This window comes from Mesocricetus auratus, unplaced genomic scaffold (assembly GCF_017639785.1).
Source record: "Mesocricetus auratus isolate SY011 unplaced genomic scaffold, BCM_Maur_2.0 Super-Scaffold_4256, whole genome shotgun sequence".
Classification (NCBI taxonomy): Eukaryota; Metazoa; Chordata; class Mammalia; order Rodentia; family Cricetidae; genus Mesocricetus; species Mesocricetus auratus.
Genome location: NW_024429182.1, coordinates 129649632 through 129666198, shown reverse-complemented (window position 1 = coordinate 129666198; position 16567 = coordinate 129649632). Strand labels below are relative to the sequence as shown.

At 46.9% G+C, this 16567-nt stretch overlaps 1 protein-coding gene across 2 annotated transcripts in view; it reads left to right on the top strand.

Annotated features, from left to right (window-relative positions):
• The window catches only part of Adamts17 (ADAM metallopeptidase with thrombospondin type 1 motif 17), a 307470-nt gene that overhangs the window by 229739 nt on the left and 61164 nt on the right, over positions 1-16567 (top strand). For both annotated transcript variants that reach the window (XM_040730601.1, XM_005083951.4), the window contains 2 exons: positions 1634-1793; positions 4704-4839. In XM_040730601.1, the coding sequence (XP_040586535.1) occupies positions 1634-1793; positions 4704-4839 (296 nt within the window). The remainder of the gene's footprint in view (positions 1-1633; positions 1794-4703; positions 4840-16567) is intronic.

The window sequence follows — 16567 nt, the reverse complement described above, 5'->3', positions numbered from 1 at the left end:
TCCATCCTGCTCTGCCAGAGCCTAGGCAGGTGGGCTGTACACTCTGCCTTTAGCTCCTGGCTGGGCCCTTCTCCCAGACCCTGTGACTGGAAGTGAACTCGCTAGCCACTATCCCCAGGGACACTCACCGGTCTACAGCCAGGTCCATCTCCCACAGAAAAGCCTGCTTTACATCATGATGCATGTCTACATTATGTCTAAAGCCAGTTGGGCACTGGTGGTTGTAAGAGGCTTGTCGTGTTTTGCCCCAGGCAAAGCCTAGGCTCTTCCATTCTGAGCCCTGTAGGGAGAGATCTTACATACCTGGTACCAAATGGGCGTGGTCACAGGTACGTAGTAGAGAAGGGAGATGAAGAATGGGGAGAGAGGAGACATGATCTCTTTTTCAGGGTTCCGGTCAGGTCTCAGAAGCCCCTGAGACCAACCCGGGTTGCCAGTTTCTCTTGAAAGTACCTTCTCACAACAAATAGTCACCTATATCATCAAGGGTGAGATTTTTATTACGGTGACATCACCCTCCCTAGGATTTCAGATGTGTGGTCCCCAAGCTGCAGCATGGCTGTCACAAGTGAAGCTCAGTCACCTCTCTGCACCTCCACCTACCCTTAGTGCTCAACCATGAGCCTCGCATCGGCCTTCCAACAGGCATAGTCATCATCCCAGCTCCATGGCAGCACCAAGATGCAGACAGCCTCAGCATCCTTCACACAGGCTCCCCAGGTCCCTCTGCCACAGGCTGGGTCTTTCCTTCTCTTGACCTGACTTACCCCTGAGTATGCAAACTGCAGTGCGACAGGGACAGGTGATGAAAGGCACCATCTGGAGGGCCGCACTTGTCTTGGTTAGTGTTTCTATGGCTATGAAAAGCACCATAGCCAAAAGCAGCTTGGGAAGGAAAGGGTTTATTTCGTCTTGCACTTCCAGGTCTTTCCCTGAGGGAACTCAAGCGAGTCAGGAACCAGGAGGCAGGCACTGAAACAGAAGCCATGGAGGAAGACTGCTTACTGGCTTGCTCCTCATGGTTTGCTCAGCCTGCCTTCTCATCTCTCACCCAGAGATGGCACCACCCGTAATAAGCCCGGCCCACGCACAACAGTCATCAATCAAGAAAATGGCGCCACAGGCTTGCTGGTGGGCCAATCTGAAGTACACATTTCCCCCACTGATGTTTCTTCCCTCTCTCCAAATGACTCCAAGTTGGGTCAAGTTGATATTAACTAGGCAGCACTGAGCTTATACTCAAAGAAATGGTTTAGCACCGCTCTCGGAGCTTTCTAGGAAGAAGCAATGTGTTTGTGTCTCTCTCGTCTGCGAGCACAACCTTATGGGCAAGTTGGTAGGAATGTGGATCCGCTGCACCAGGTAGAAAGATGCCACAAGCAGCCAGCGGTTCACCACCCCAGGTTCCCCATGTAAACAGGTCGTCGGTAGAATAGGAAAGAACAGAGCTCACCAACGATAGTGTGCTCACCCCGTCCACCACCCAAGGCCCCGAGGAACCCGGGGGTTGAGGTAGACACCTCCAGCTTTGACCTGCTTCGATCTTCAGAAGAGAGCTGGCTAGTGGGGAAGCAGCCACAGTAGCTTACGTTCAGCAGTCTGTGGGTACTCACTCCATTTCTCCTGGCTCCAGGTGCTGTTATTTCACGACCAGAATTATGGAATTCACTATGAATACACCATACCCGTAAACCAGAGCACTGAAAATCAGAGTGAGCCCGCCAAGCCGCAGGACGCCCTCTTTCTCTGGACCCACAGTGGCTGGGAAGGGTGCAGCGTGCAGTGTGGAGGAGGTGAGGTGGGGGAGGGGGAGGGGAGGGTGCAGCTGAAGAAATACTGAATTCAGGGCCCTGTGTGCCAGTCCACCCAGTGGACAGAGAGTCTGTAGTTCCATGGGAACCTAAGCCCTGAAAAATCTCAACAGAGCATGTGGCCAGGCCATCACGGCTTCAGCAGGTTGGTGGGCCCACACTGCTTCTTGGCCCAGAGTTTACCCTAGCAGTAGAGATTTGCCAGTCATGTGGCTATGTGGTAAATATGAAAACAAAAATGGTCTTTAGATAATTGAAATAGACCTCCATTTTGGTGGAATGGCACCAGATGAGGAGCTCACCCATCCCCAGGGCCCTGTCACCCTCTCCAGGGTGCAAAGGAAAGAGTCCTCTGGGGGGGGCAGAGCACACCTCGAGTGAGCCCCAGCCCTCTGCCCGGCCTCAGCACACAGCCTGTCCCCTCTGCACACCTGCACTTCGTCACCTCTAAAGTGTGATGACTCCTCCCGCTGTGGAGACTGTCACGCTGCAAAGATCTGCATTAGCGAAGGTGCCATGTCTGCTGGTGGGGCACTAAGAAGGAGCACTGGTGATAAAGAATTCCCCAGTCGTGCCAGCGACTGTCATTCAACTCAGCCGGTCACTAACACAGACACCAAACTAGGGGAGGGCTTGTCAGGAAAAGGCCTCAGCAAGGGGTGGGGACCAGAGAAGGTAACAGGGGTGGAGGTGGAGATGGCCAAAAGTCAATATATATGCATGAGAAACCGTCAAAGAACAAAAGAGATAAATGGAAGTTTTAACATAGAGCAGCAGGAAAGCTGCATTCAAGGAGGTAAAGTAGCTGCTGGCGTGACTGCTCCATGGCATGGGGGAGGTTCTATCATAGGCAGGAGAGGATTTCTAGAGGCATCTGGAAGAGTCCAGAGCAGAGAGAAAGAAGTAGTAGACTGGACATGGCCAGAGACAGACAGACAGACAGACAGACAGACAGACAGACAGACAGACAGACAGACAGAGAGCATAGCAAGAGATAGTAACAGAATAAGAAACAGTAAGTTTGAGTAAGAAGTAAGATACCTCTGGGTCAGTGCCATTTGTCACTCCAATAAGGCACTCAGGAGGGTCATGATGGAGATGACGCAAAGGATGGTGGGTAAAACAGAGGATTCATGAGAACTCTCAGTGCCTACCCATAGAGTGGGGTGGTAAGCTAGAACCCACGTGCGACCCCACCCATCCTTGCTCTGCAGAGGCTTGACTGCTAAGATGATGTTGTCACATATGCAGCTTGTGTGGCGTTGTCTAACTCTTAGGGACTCGTCCCATTGTTCCTGGGAGATCAGAGCCATGGTGTGGCGTTGTCTAACTCTTAGGGACTCATCCCATTGTTCCTGGGAGATCAGAGCCATGGTGTGGCTTTGTCTAACTCTTAGGGACTCATCCCATTGTTCCTGGGAGATTGAGCCATGGTGTGATCAGGTCCTTCAGCTCCCTCCTGTGCATCCCAGCTAACTGCTCACACCAAATGTTTCTGCAAACCGTGACTGTCAGCACAGCTTTCAGGTGCCCCGTCAGCCCTACCAGAGTGCACCTTTCCAGAGCTCTTGTCCTGGGGCCCTCAGTTGTCCCTTGTGCTGATGGCTTCCTGCCCTGCCACTTTAGGGGCCCATGCCTGGGTCTCTGACTGTGGCCAGAGGTTCCACGGAGCCAATGTACTATAGACAAAGCCCAGCCAGAGGCACCATGGCAGGCTGAGCTCCACTAGGGGCTCTGAACTGCCACAGCCACAGCTGCATTGGTGCAGTCCCTTCGTGGTATCAGCAGCTCCCTTCTGTCCTGCCGCTGCATTCCATAGCTCTCTGCTCCCATATTCTTAGGTGACTTCATCCGTGGGCCGTAGGACAATGTGACTTAAGACTCCTCATGGTTTTTTAGTCATTCCTGCATGACAAATTCCTCAAACAACAGATCTTACAAAGAAGCCTGGGCCTGAATAGTTGTATGTGACTCCATGTTCATCCTTTATGGTCAGTTTTCTCAAGCCACACCAATGGCATCCCCACTTGGGGAAACTGAGATATAGAAGCATGGTGGCCAACTGTTGATGCTGTGGCCACAGTGACACTGATAAGGACAAAGCCAAGAGGCACCCAGACAGCTGGTTCCAGAGGTTCCTCACGACCATTGCTCAGCTTCCCTGACAAAGGTGTAGCCACCAGACTGAGAGCTCGTAGGGACACTCAAAGAAAGGTTAATGGGCTTGCAAGGCTGCCCAAGAGCGCGTGGCACTGAGGCATTGGCACCACTGTGCTAAGTGAACACTGTGGAGTGAAACAAGCCTGTCTGTCCGTCACAGCAGCCACATTTCTCCTGCCCAGAAGCAGGCCTGTATGTCCGCCACAGCAGCCACATTTCTCCTGCCCAGAAGCAGGCCTGTATGTCCGCCACAGCAGCCACATTTCTCCTGTCCAGAAGCAGGCCTGTATGTCCGTCACAGCAGCCACATTTCTCCTGTCCAGAAGCAGGCCTGTAACCAAGTGGGTTCCATGCTCTCAGTGATGTGCAGGTGTGACTGGGACCAGATCTCCATAGACCTTAAATCTCATACACGCAGATCAAAAGATTAGCAATTTCTGAAAGCCCCAAAGCAAAGCATTGGTTTTAGCAACTCCCAAGCTATCCAAGGGCATAGCTGACCTGAGGGTCCTGCTGCTTTCTCAGATTGTTCTAGAATATTACCCTGCTCCATACAGCTCTGCTATGACTTAGACACCCCATCCTTAAGAGAACAGCTCCCCCTCTTTGACAACTGATTTGGCTCACTCACCGATTGGTAGTTGCAGCCAAACACCCCTCCGTAAGAATGAACGAATGGCTTTCCGGGTATAGGCATCCATAACTTCTCAGCTCCCGTGGTTTGGCTTCCAGGAGAACGAAGAACCATTGTATCATGTACCCGGATTGTTAACAAGACCACAACCCTGGTGAATGACAGTGACTGTCCCCAAGGAAGCCGCCCTGAACCCCAAGTGCGAAGGTGCAACTCTCACCCATGCCAGTCCCGGTAAGTCACTGTGTTCTGTGGCTTGGACCACCAGTGTGTTGGATAGCACCGCCTCAGACGAGGGGATGGCAACACACAGTTAACGCCACAGAACTAGCCTATGCCTCATTCTGGCGGTGTGGCTAGTGAGCTTTTGCTTGCTCAAAGTAGTCATGTTGCTTGACAATGGGGACACATTCTGAGAAGTGCCTACCTATTTAGACAACATAATGTTTACTACATAAGTAGGCTAACTGCATAGGTGTGTTATAGTTTATTGTTCCTAGGACATGAACAAAAGAGAACATTAAGCATAAAAATGATACAATCAGTAGACATGGAATGCATAGGCTAGTGCTGTTCTAACATAAACTTCTCTACAGTGAACAATACTTTTAAACAGGAGGGCATTCTAAAATAGCAAAGTAATTATAGTGTAGTAAGTACCTGAACCAGTAACTCATTACCACTTGTTATCATTGTCAGTAGTGTGTTGGGGCTGGGAAGATGGATCAGTGGGTAGCGCACAATCATGAGGACCTGAGTTTGGGTCCTTAGCACCCCAGGAAGAGAAGGGGTCATCTGTGTGTGTCTGTAACCCCAGACCTAGAGGGGTGTGTGCAGACAGGCAGATACCCAAGGCGTGCTGGAAGCAATCTGGTCAGCTGGTGAACTCTAAACTCACCAAGAGACACTGTCTCAAAATAAAATCCAATAAAGTGATAGACAGAGACATCCAACAATGACCTCTGACCCCCTCATGAGCGTGCATAGGCAAGTATACCACATCATATCATATGCCATCCCTTCCAATAATAATTAATGTGACAACACAGTAGGTTGTTTCCATGAGTGTTGCCACAGCATGATGTGTTATACTGTGACATGGTGGGGGCGATGGAAATCTTTCAGCTCCATTGTAATCCTATGGCACCACTGCGGTATTCATGTCACCGACTGACGTACCATGACTCAGTGCTGTCTGAACGTCTGTCTTCTAAATCAGAACACTAATGGAAAAATCCTGTCCTAGCTGGAAGGCAGCTTACAGGTCATGACTGACAATATCTCACAGAGAAAATGTTGCCGTGGGCACACACTTTTGACTGGTGCCCATTGGCTCCCCTAAATCACTTGTCTCGGAGGAGGGGGGAATAAGTGCAAGAATTTTAGTGTTTAAGGATAAGGGTCTGCAGAGGTTAATGGGTCTCTGTGAGCATTTGTTGTTCTGTGGAAGCCATCTGTACTTCTCTGCCAGACGCAGCTGAAACATGGGGCGGCCATGCTGCCCATGTGCCCTGGCACACAGTCCGCATTTCTCGACTGTGATGAGCTGTGCGGTGTGTTCACCTGCTCTGCGTGTTTCCTTCCAGGTGTTTCTTTCTAGTTGCTTCTGTAGACAGAAGCGTGGTCCCAGTGACTCTGATGCATTGTGTGATACTGCCCCTCTAAGTTGAGCCACTAGTTTTTGCTTCGTGGCCCTGCCCATCATGTCAAGACACGTTTACCTTTGCTAACCAGGCTTTGCTTTTTGATGTGGAAACTCTTAAGCTCTGCGTGTACCCTGGCCTGATTCAGGAGTGCGTGTGCGTTTGCATGTGCACGTTCATGTGTGCGTGTGTGTGTGTGTGTGTCTGTACTCTGTGGCACACGTGTGGAGGTCAAAGGGCATCTTTCAGGCAATGATGATCTCTTCATCGCATGGACCCTGAGTATCTAACCCAGGCTGTGAAGGTTGGCTCAGGCACCTGTACCTGCTGAGCCATTATCGCATCATTACAACCTTTTGTTAAACTCTTAGTTTAGCAAACTAAGAGAAGATGGGAAGGATAAAGCAAGCAGGTAGTGTTCCTTATGTCGGTTTTGTAAGCTCCTTCAAAATTAAGAGAGAATGCCTACTTTCACACTAAAGGTTTTGAGGAGGACTTGTTCACTACTTGGTGGTTAGTTTTGAATGTCAACTCGGCACAACCTGGAATCACTAAGAAAAGATCTTCAATTGAGAAATCACTTAGATCAGCTTGGCCTGTGGGCTTGTCGGGGTTGGGGAGCACTGTCCTGACTGGTACTGGAGATGGGGGGAGCACTGTCCTGACTGGTACTGGAGATGGAAGACCCACCCTGAATGTGGGCAGTCCCATGTGGTGGACAGGATCCTGAATGAGAAAAGAGTGGGGGTGAAAACCTCAGAGAGGCCAGGCAGCATGTGAGCCGTCCTCTCTCACTGCAGTTGCCCGAGGGTGTGAGGTGACTAGCTGCTTGAGTTCCTAGAGGCCTGGAATTGTGAGCCACAACAAGACCACCAGTTGTTTATTTTGAGGACTGGCAGCCATGCTTCAAGCCCATCCTTCAGTCCCTCCCTCAGCTAGGGGGCCATAGAAGGAAGAGTTAACACCTGTGAAAACTTAGTGATCCCTGCCAGCTTGGTCCTACCTCAACTTGGTATGCCAGGCTTTGTTGACTCCCCATGGGAGACCTTACCCTTTCTGAGGGGTGGATTGGGAAGTGGGGGTAAAAAGGAGGGGAGGGGAGGGAACAGGAGGAGAGAAGGGAGGGGAAACCACGGTTGATATATAAAATAAAACATTTAAACCGGGCGTTGGTGGCACACGCCTTTAATCCCAGCACTCGGGAGGCAGAGACAGGCAGATCACTGTGAGTTCGAGACCAGCCTGGTCTACGGAATGAGTTCCAGGACAGGCTCCAAAACAATACAGAGAAACCCTGTCTCAAAAAACCAAAAAAAAAAAAAAACCATTTAAAATAAAAAGACAAATGTAAAAGTTAAAAAAAAGCTCAGTGATCAGACAGTGGTGTTCTCTCTTCCTGAAACCGAGGATGGTCTCCCCCTAAAAGAATGAGCTGAAAATGGGGTAAAGAACTCATTCATGACACAGAGAGGTCAGGATAGGCTCAAGGGAATTTTGAAAAGAAGCCGTAGGGATGCCTTCATGAATTGCATTTTCTGATCAGTGTTCACAAAATACTTTCACATCTAAATTTTTTAGATTATGTGCAGAAAACAAATAAAATAAGAGTGATCCCTCAGTCGGTGCCCCTTCCCCCACAGCAGGCCCATGGCACCTCTGTGCAACACTAAGGAATAGGGTTTAAATGCTGCCAATTAAAGGGTTTACATCCTGCAATGATGGAGCTGCAGATAACGACAGGGAACTCTGGAGAAAATACAAAAAGCAACTATTTGAAAGCTAGAAAGCAGACAGAAATGGGAGTGGAGGTTGTGAGTAGAGACCAGAGTAGAGTTTCTACTTGTGACAATTTGTCACTACATGGACACTGCGTTAGTTATCTTTGATGGCTGTGACAAAGTATCTGACAGGGACAGCTTCAATGAGCACAGGTGGCTTGTGGCTCAGGACCTCTGAGGGTTTGCAGGTGCTGTAGCTAGTGTAGGAAACTCATGGCCGTGGCCGTAGAGTGTGTGGTAACCCTGGGCTACACAGAACAGGTAGAGTGCTGGAACCAGGGGCCAGGCTGTGGCCTTCAAAGCCCTTCCCCACAGTAACTCACGTCTACCAGCTAAGCTTCCGCTCCCAAAGGTTCCATCGCCTCCCACGGTGGCACCACCAGCCAGGGAGCAAGCATTCAGAACATGAGCTTAGGAGGAGGGTTTCTGATTCAGACCTTAACAGAGGCCCAGCTAGAACTGGGATAGATTGTGGATGAGCTCCCCACACATGCTCAGGGTGACCGTAACAGCTGGAAACTGAGAAGGTAAAAGGTGCAGAAAGGAGGGAGATTCCACAGATGCACTGGCCCCATCCCCAAGATAAGAAGGGACACATTTCAGCCAGTAGAGCTAAGGGCAGGGGAACAGGGCTACTATGGAAACGGCTGCCCATCACAGAGACCTATGCTTAGAGTAGTGGCCAGGTGCGCTGCCTGCTAAGCTGGAGGTTCAGGGTTCTATCATGGTACCCTAGGGGTGTACCATTCAACGTGAGAGCGAGTAGATGGTCCAAGGTGAAGTTTGCTGTGCACATAAAATGTGTGAATAAAAATGCCGGTTTTCAAAGGGAATGCAATTATAAATATCAGCGATTAAAGATTGTAAGATAATTTAATAATATGAAATGGGATGGTGTGGATTACTACAATCATCCAGAATAACTGTATTTTAAATATGTTGGGGGGAAAATATGTGCGTGTGTTGTTATTTTTTAAGTATTTATGTATTACTAGGCAGCACACGTATGCCTTTATGCACGTGTGGAGGTCAGAAAACAACGCTGGGGAGTTGGTTCTCTCTGCCCCCTCTCTGGGTTCGGGTCTGAGTGGCAAGTGCTTTTGCCTGCTGGCCACTTCATGCTGATGTCTTTCCAGTTTGGTGGAGTTTGTTTTGCAGTGCTGGGGACCAAGCCTAGGGCGTCACACACGCCTGTTCAGTGCTCTACCCCTGAACTGTAGCTCCCGCCCTGGAGTATGCTACGGAAATTAAATGTCCGTTTCTTTTCACTGTTCCTGTGGCTGCTGGAGAAGGCAAACGACATGTACCCCTCATTTGTATGGAGCAGCACCGATGTGGACCAGTGACCAGTGAGTGTTCAGGGTGTGATTGGGAATTAGTAGGCAAACAGAGAAACAGGCCCAGCATCAAGAGAGATGGGAAGGCCTGACTCCAAGATGACACATGTTAGAATGAAAAGACGATTGTTTCTTGTTCTCTAACTTTCTTTCCAACATTTCCCACAACTCAAAGATAAATAAAAGCCAATAAAATGAATGGGCACAGGAACCTGTCTTCCTGACCCTGTCCCTCTATGCTATGTTTTTAATATTTTTATTAATTTTTCAAAAATGTTCAAGTTGGATAGTGGTGGTGCATGCCTTTAATCCCAGCACTCAGGAATTAGGAGCTGGTGGATCTCTGTGACTTTTGAGACCAGCCTTGTCTATAAAGCAAGTTCCAGGACAGCTAGAGATGCTATACAAAGAAATACTGTCTCGAAAAACCAAAAAAAAAAAAGACCCAAAATCATACATGTACACAATGCACTTTGATAATATCCACCCCTTACTTTTCACCCTAACTCCTTCCAGATCTACCCCCTGCCCTCCACTTCTCCCAATATCATATCCTCTCTTTTTTTTAATAACCCACTCATTCCAATTTACGTTGCCCATATACTCATGGAGCATGGTCAGAGACTATCATTAAAGACTCCCCCTCCCCCAGAGCCCATCAACTGTCTCTAGCCCCTGATGGGGGTAGGGGCTCGCAGGCCCCTCCAGGCTCCAAGCTAGAAGGTTGACTTATGCAGGCACCCATAGCTGCTGTGAGTTCATGAGTGCGGCAGCCCTGTCATGTCCGGAAGACGCTGCTGCAATCTGGTTCTCCCCAACCTCTGCCTCTTACCTCTTTCTACCTCCCTGTACACGATGGCTTCTGTGATGTAGATGTCCCTATGTGGCTGAGCAGATGCTTTCTCTCTGCTGGACTTAGCCCACTGTAGCCCATCACTGCCTACTCTGACCACTGAGATACTAGAACCTCTTTCACTAAGAGCCCGTTCTCTGAAGGTCCTGTCTCACAATGGAGATGCAACCGAGGGCACATTATTACACTAGATGACTTTTTCTTGCCTGCTTGATTGTCCCCTGGGCATCAAGCACAGTCAAGATCGTGTACTGTGTCTTCTGCAAATCCCCTCTTCCTGATCGTTAGCCCTCCTCCTGTTCACTAGGCACCTTCTCAGTGCCTGGGTATTTAGAGAGGGAAGACTGTCTTGCACGCCTGTAAGTTGATAGGTAAGCATTTTCTCCCTCACATCCACTTTTTTTTAATCTCACTCTCTTTCAGTCTCTTTCTGACTATAAAGTCATATAAAGCCAACATAAAGAATGAGTGGAATTTTCACAAACAGAAGAGAAAATGAAATTGAGAAAAGATAAACCAACACCTGGAATTTTCTGGAGGGCTTGCAAAGGAAACACTGGCTGACTGTTCCAGGCTGACTTGCTTTGTTTGTTAGTTTGCTTATTCTTGGACCATCTGACCCTTTAATGTTGTTTAAAATAGGCACATGAAAATCAATTGCCACTAGTCTGAAGATATTACTTACTGTTTGACTCAAGAAATGTGTCTGACAATAGAATTTGCAAGTCTTGAAAATCCTAGCAAGATACACATGCACGCAAATGTATGCACAGCTATATATTGTGTGTATAGCATACGTCTATTTTAGACATGTAGTGTACACATTTGAATGGTGACATTTGAACTATTGCAGAGCATGGTCTAGCTGTCATGTGTCTTTCATAAGAACCTGTAGTTATGTGGATCTCCTAGTCTCAGAAATTTAGGACTGGAAAAGGAAACCCTGCCTTGTGTAGGGCAGGTGGGACTTGGAGCGGTGTAGGACGTAGAAGAAAATGCCTGTTGGAATGGGTGTGCACAATTGGAGCAGCGTAGAGCCAGTGGCCCAGAAGGATAGCCTAAGAACTAGCAGTGTGAACTTTATTAACAACGCTAAAAAGAAGCCACTGTTGAGCCTGGCACAGTGGAAGACCCTTTCTGTTATTATTACTCTTTGACCTTTAAGACAACATAAGTGTTTGTCTTTTTTCCCTCGTCTTTTTCCTTTTTATCCCACTCTCTAAATTTTTTGGACCTTCTTTTTCCACTGAGTTCCCAACAGTTTCCTTTGCCTTCCCAACTGCACACCATTAGCGCCTCTTTATTCTGAGTCGGTGCCTGACTCTGTGGATGTCTCTCCCAGCCCCTGCCGTAGCCATATAGAATGTGGGATCTGACACAGGACAGATGGCCCCTCTCCAGGATCTCGCACACCAATACAAACATCAGCAAACCTGGCCCCACCATTGGCAGGAGAGGCAGAAATCACAGATTGGATCAGCTGTGATGAGTGTGGCCAGCAGCCTTCGCCTTGCTGACCACAGTCTGCGGGAAGAGAGCCTTGTCATTGGCATCAAAACAGTGATATTGTATGCCAGCCCTAGAGACCCAGCCACAGACTGCACAGTGGACTCCACTTGGAGCCCAGAACTCATGCATTACCAGATTTAACATTTTTGCAGCCTTTTAGAGCTTATTAGCCACTTGAAAAGCTATTCCAAGTTATTAGACATTTCCCTATAGCATTTATGATTTGAACCTCTTCCCAGGCAGTACATGGTGTACTGTACACATGGAATTAGGGTGATTCAGAAAAGAACATTTACTTGCAATTGGATTGAATAGTCATCTGCAGAGGAGGGTATTTGGTTTTGAAATCTGTGTTCCTTCTCAATTACCTCCATCCAGGCTAGCTTTGTTTTTGGTTAAAACTGAATGGAATACCACAGTTTCTTATTAAAATGTCTTCTGCGGTGCACATGCATGTACATGCATACAGAGAAAGGGATTGGAAGATAATGACTTCAGAACGAAGCTTGAAATGTGCATATCTTAAGCCACAGGTGCGATTTGAAAAAGATGCTGCTGTTTAATCCATTCATTGTTACTATGAAACTTCAAAGAATTGTCCTGCTTGCTCCTGACATAAAAACTATAAATGTAGTTGTGGGGACATGGGTCTACACTAGGCCTTAGTGCTGTGTGATTGCTGAGGACGAATCTACCTACATTAGCTGGATGCCAGAAGGTTTTCCAGGGCCTCAGTTACATTCCAACTAAGTGGTAAAATTTTGAAGCCTTTCCTTGTTGATCAGAATTAGGAGAGCACAAGACCAAGGAAGAAAAGGCAACTTCAGAGTTGCTCTGATTGTTTGGGTCTCCATCTCTCCCTTCCATAATTACAGGCAACAAGCGAATTCCCAGACACCAGTCTCATAGGTAACCGATTCCTCCTGTTAGGAAATGACTGTCATACAAACTCTGCAGCCTATCAAAGAGGCCCTTCTGTCTCCCTGTCTTATCCGAATAATAAAATGGAGCACTTGGTACTTCCTTTTAACATTTACGTGATGATCCCTGGGAAGGGAAAACTGCTGAGCAATGTGAAATGTAGTCTTGGGGATTCCTCAAAACAGACAGCTGACCCCACCTTATACCTACTACTTCACCAGCTGACCTTCAGCCAGAGCCTGAGTTCTGAGGGCACGACATAGAAGAGCACTTTCTATCCCTGTGTTACAAAGTGACCCATAAAACGAAAGGGGAATGTATGTTCCAGGAGAAACATCAGACTCTGTAGAATGAGTGCTCTGTAGTTGAGGGTGATGATGGAAGGTGATGGAAGGTTCTCCACTGGCAGACTTGATGAAGAAGTTTGAGAAAAAAAACAAACAAACAAACAAACAAAAAAAAAACTAATGTGCATGGTGACCAAATCCTACAACAGTCTACCCGTGGGATCTAATGAGTTTTCTTAAGTTCAGTACTGGCCAACTGTCTTAAAGCAACAGTCTACAAATGTGGAACAACCATTCTTTTCTCCTTGAAAATGGGTATCTATACAGACACACAGTGAAAATGAAGGTGTCGTGCAAGCAGAAGCCATAGTAGCAGTGTCCGAGTTTCTTTTCCTATGTCCATGGTAAAATACTCAGTCAAAAGCAACATAAAGGAAGAAGCTTTATTCTGGCTCACCGTTCAAAGATACAGTGTGTTGTGGTGGGAAAGCTGGTGTAGTAGCAGCCGGCCGCAGCAGTCACGAAGGGAAAGCAGAGAGCAGTGCAGGCCAGGGTTCAACTTGCTTTCTTTGTTCAATTCCTGATCCCCTGCCCAGGGAATGGTTCCACCCACAATTAAGATGGGTTTTTCCACATCGATTAACAAAATCTAGATAACCCCTCACAGACATTCTCAAAAGATAACCCGGATTTAGATAGTCTCTCAGAGGTGTGCCCAAAGGCATGCCTCTTGGTAATTCTAGATTGTGTCGAGTTGACAATACACTATCACAGAAAGCATGGTTGCTATGCTAATATCAAACTTATAGATTTTTTTAGAAACATGTTGAGGCATGAAGCACAGTGGTAGAACACTTCCCTAGCATGTGCAAAGCCATGAGTTTAATCCCTAGGGTTTAAAAAAAACCATTAGTAGAGCTGTAATGATAATGGGAGCACCTGTCACAAAGATATAACAATCACAAAACACTAGAGAAAACATAGCAGAAATGAAGGGAGAGATAGAATTTAATAGTATTAAAAGAACCTTCCCCACCCAGTTTCAAGAGTAGACTTGAAAATTTATGTAAGTATTAAAGCAGATGATGTGAACAGTTCTCTAAACCAACAAGACTCAGACATCTAGAGAAGAATCCAACAGATATAACAGAGAACACAATGTGGACCACAGTGGAGTGAAATTAGAAATCAGTTAGAGGAACTTAGAGAATTCACAAATATGTAGAAATTGAATGATATATTTCCTAAATAGCCAATAGCACAAAGAGAACTTGTAAAAGAAACCTTAGTTTTGAGATGAAAAATGAAGGCATTGCATGACGAGACTTAGAAAATGTAGTGAAAACAATCCATAAGCAATTTCTTTTCCCCATTTTCCCTCAGTATATGTTTTTATTTAAATTAGAAACAAGCTTGCTTCACATGTCAATCCCAGCTCCCTCTCCCACCCCTCCTCCCTTGTCCTTCCACCAGACCCCCCCAGACCCCACCCAATCCCCATATCATTCCCCAGGGAGGATGAGGTCCTCCTTGGGGGGATCTCCAGAGTCTGTCATTTCATCCTGGGCAGGACATAGGCCCTTCCCCATGTGTCGAGGCTGAGAGAGCCTCCCTCCATGTGGAATGGACTCCCAGAGTTCATTTGTATGCCATGGTGAACACTGATCTACTACCCAAGATCCCAGAGATTTCTGAGGCCTCCTCACTGACACTACATTCATGGAGTCTGGATCAGTCCCCTGTTGGCCTCTCAGCCATCAGTCTGGGGTTCAATAGCTTCCCCTTGTCCAGTCAGCTATCTTTGTGGGTTTCACCAGCATGGTCTTGACACCTTTGCTCATCACTCCTCCATCTCTGTCACTGGGCTCCAGGAGTTTAGTTCAGTGTTTAGCTGTGAGTATCTGTCTCTGCTTCCATCAGTCACTAGATGAAGGTTCTAGGATGGCATATAAGATAGTCATCAACCGTATCATCAGGGAGGGGCTATTAAGGTAGTCTCTCCACTATTGCTTAGTTTGCCAGTTGGTTCTATCCTTGTAGATCTCTGGAAATTTCACTAGTGTCAGCTCTCTCCTCAAAACCTACAATGGCTCCATATATTAACTTAAGAATTTTACATTTTTTAAAACTTACATTTACTCCGGGCGGTGGTGGTGCACGCCTTTAATCCCAGCACTCGGGAGGCAGAGGCAGGCAGATCTCTGTGAGTTCGAGGCTGGGCTGGACCGACAGCCTCCAAAACAATACAGAGAAACCCTGTCTCGTAAAAACCAAAAAAAAAAAAAAACTTACATTTACTTTTATTCTATTTAATGCATCTAGATATTTTGCCTGCATGCATATTGGTGCAACCACTTCTATGCCTGATGCCCTTGGAAGCTAAAAGAGGGTGCTGGGTACCCTGGAAGTTAAAGATGACTGCAAGCCACCATGTGAGTGCTGGGAATTAAACCCAGGTCCTCTGGAAGAATAACTAGTACCCTTAACCACTGAGCCCATGTTTACATTTAAGAAATTAGAAAGGGGCTGGAGAGATGCTTCAGCAATGACAAATACATTTTTCTTTTACTTGTATAAATTTTATTTAAATGAGAAACAATCTTATTTTACATACCAATCCCAGTTCCCTCTCCCACCCATGTCCCCCACCAATCACCCCATCTCATCTCCCATCCACTCCCAAGTGAGGGTGAGGCCTACCATGAGGGACCATCAAAATCTATCAAGTCATTTGGAGGCAAGGTCTAGTCCCTCACCTGTGTATCTAAGCTAAGAGAGTATCCCTTCACAGGAAATGGACTCCCAAAGTCCGCTCATGCCCTAGGGATACATCCTGATTCCACTGCCAAAGGCCCCATGATCCTAATTTGTTCAGGGGCTCCTGTCCCTTTCCATTTCACTGGGGTACCATATATGTCTCTCTTACAGTCATCCTTGTTTCCTAGCTTCTCTGGAGGTGTGGACTGTAGGCTGGCAATCCTTTGCTCTATGTCTAATATCCACATATGAGTGAGTACATACCATGTTTGTCTTTCTGTGACTGGGTTACCTCACTTAGGATGGTTTCTTCTAGTGCCATCCATTTGCCTGCAAATTTGAAGATTCCATTGCTTTTTTGCACTGAGTAGTACTCCATTGTTTAAATGTACCACATTTTCTATATTTATTCTTCTGTTGAGGGGCATCTAGGTTGCTTCCAGGTTCTGGCTATTACAAATAATTCTGCTATGAACATAGTTGAACACTTGTCTTTGTTGTATGAATGGGCATCCTTTGGGTATATGCCTAAGAGTGGAATTGCTGGGTCTTGAGGTAGACTAGTTCCCATTTTCAAGAGAAACTGCCAAACTGATTTCCAAAGTAGCTGTACAAGTTTGCACTCACACCAGCAATGGAGAAGCATTCCCCTTTCTCTACATCCTCTCCAGAATAAACTGTCATTGGTGTTTTTTATTTTAACCATTCTGGCAGGTGTAAGATGGTATCTCAGAGTTGTTTTGATTTGCATTTCCCTGATGGCTAAGGATGTTGAGCACTTTCTCAAGTGTCTCTCAGCCATTTTAGTCTCCTCTGTTGAGAATACTCTATTTAGTTCTATACCCTACTTTTTAATTGAATTGTTTGGTGTTTTGAT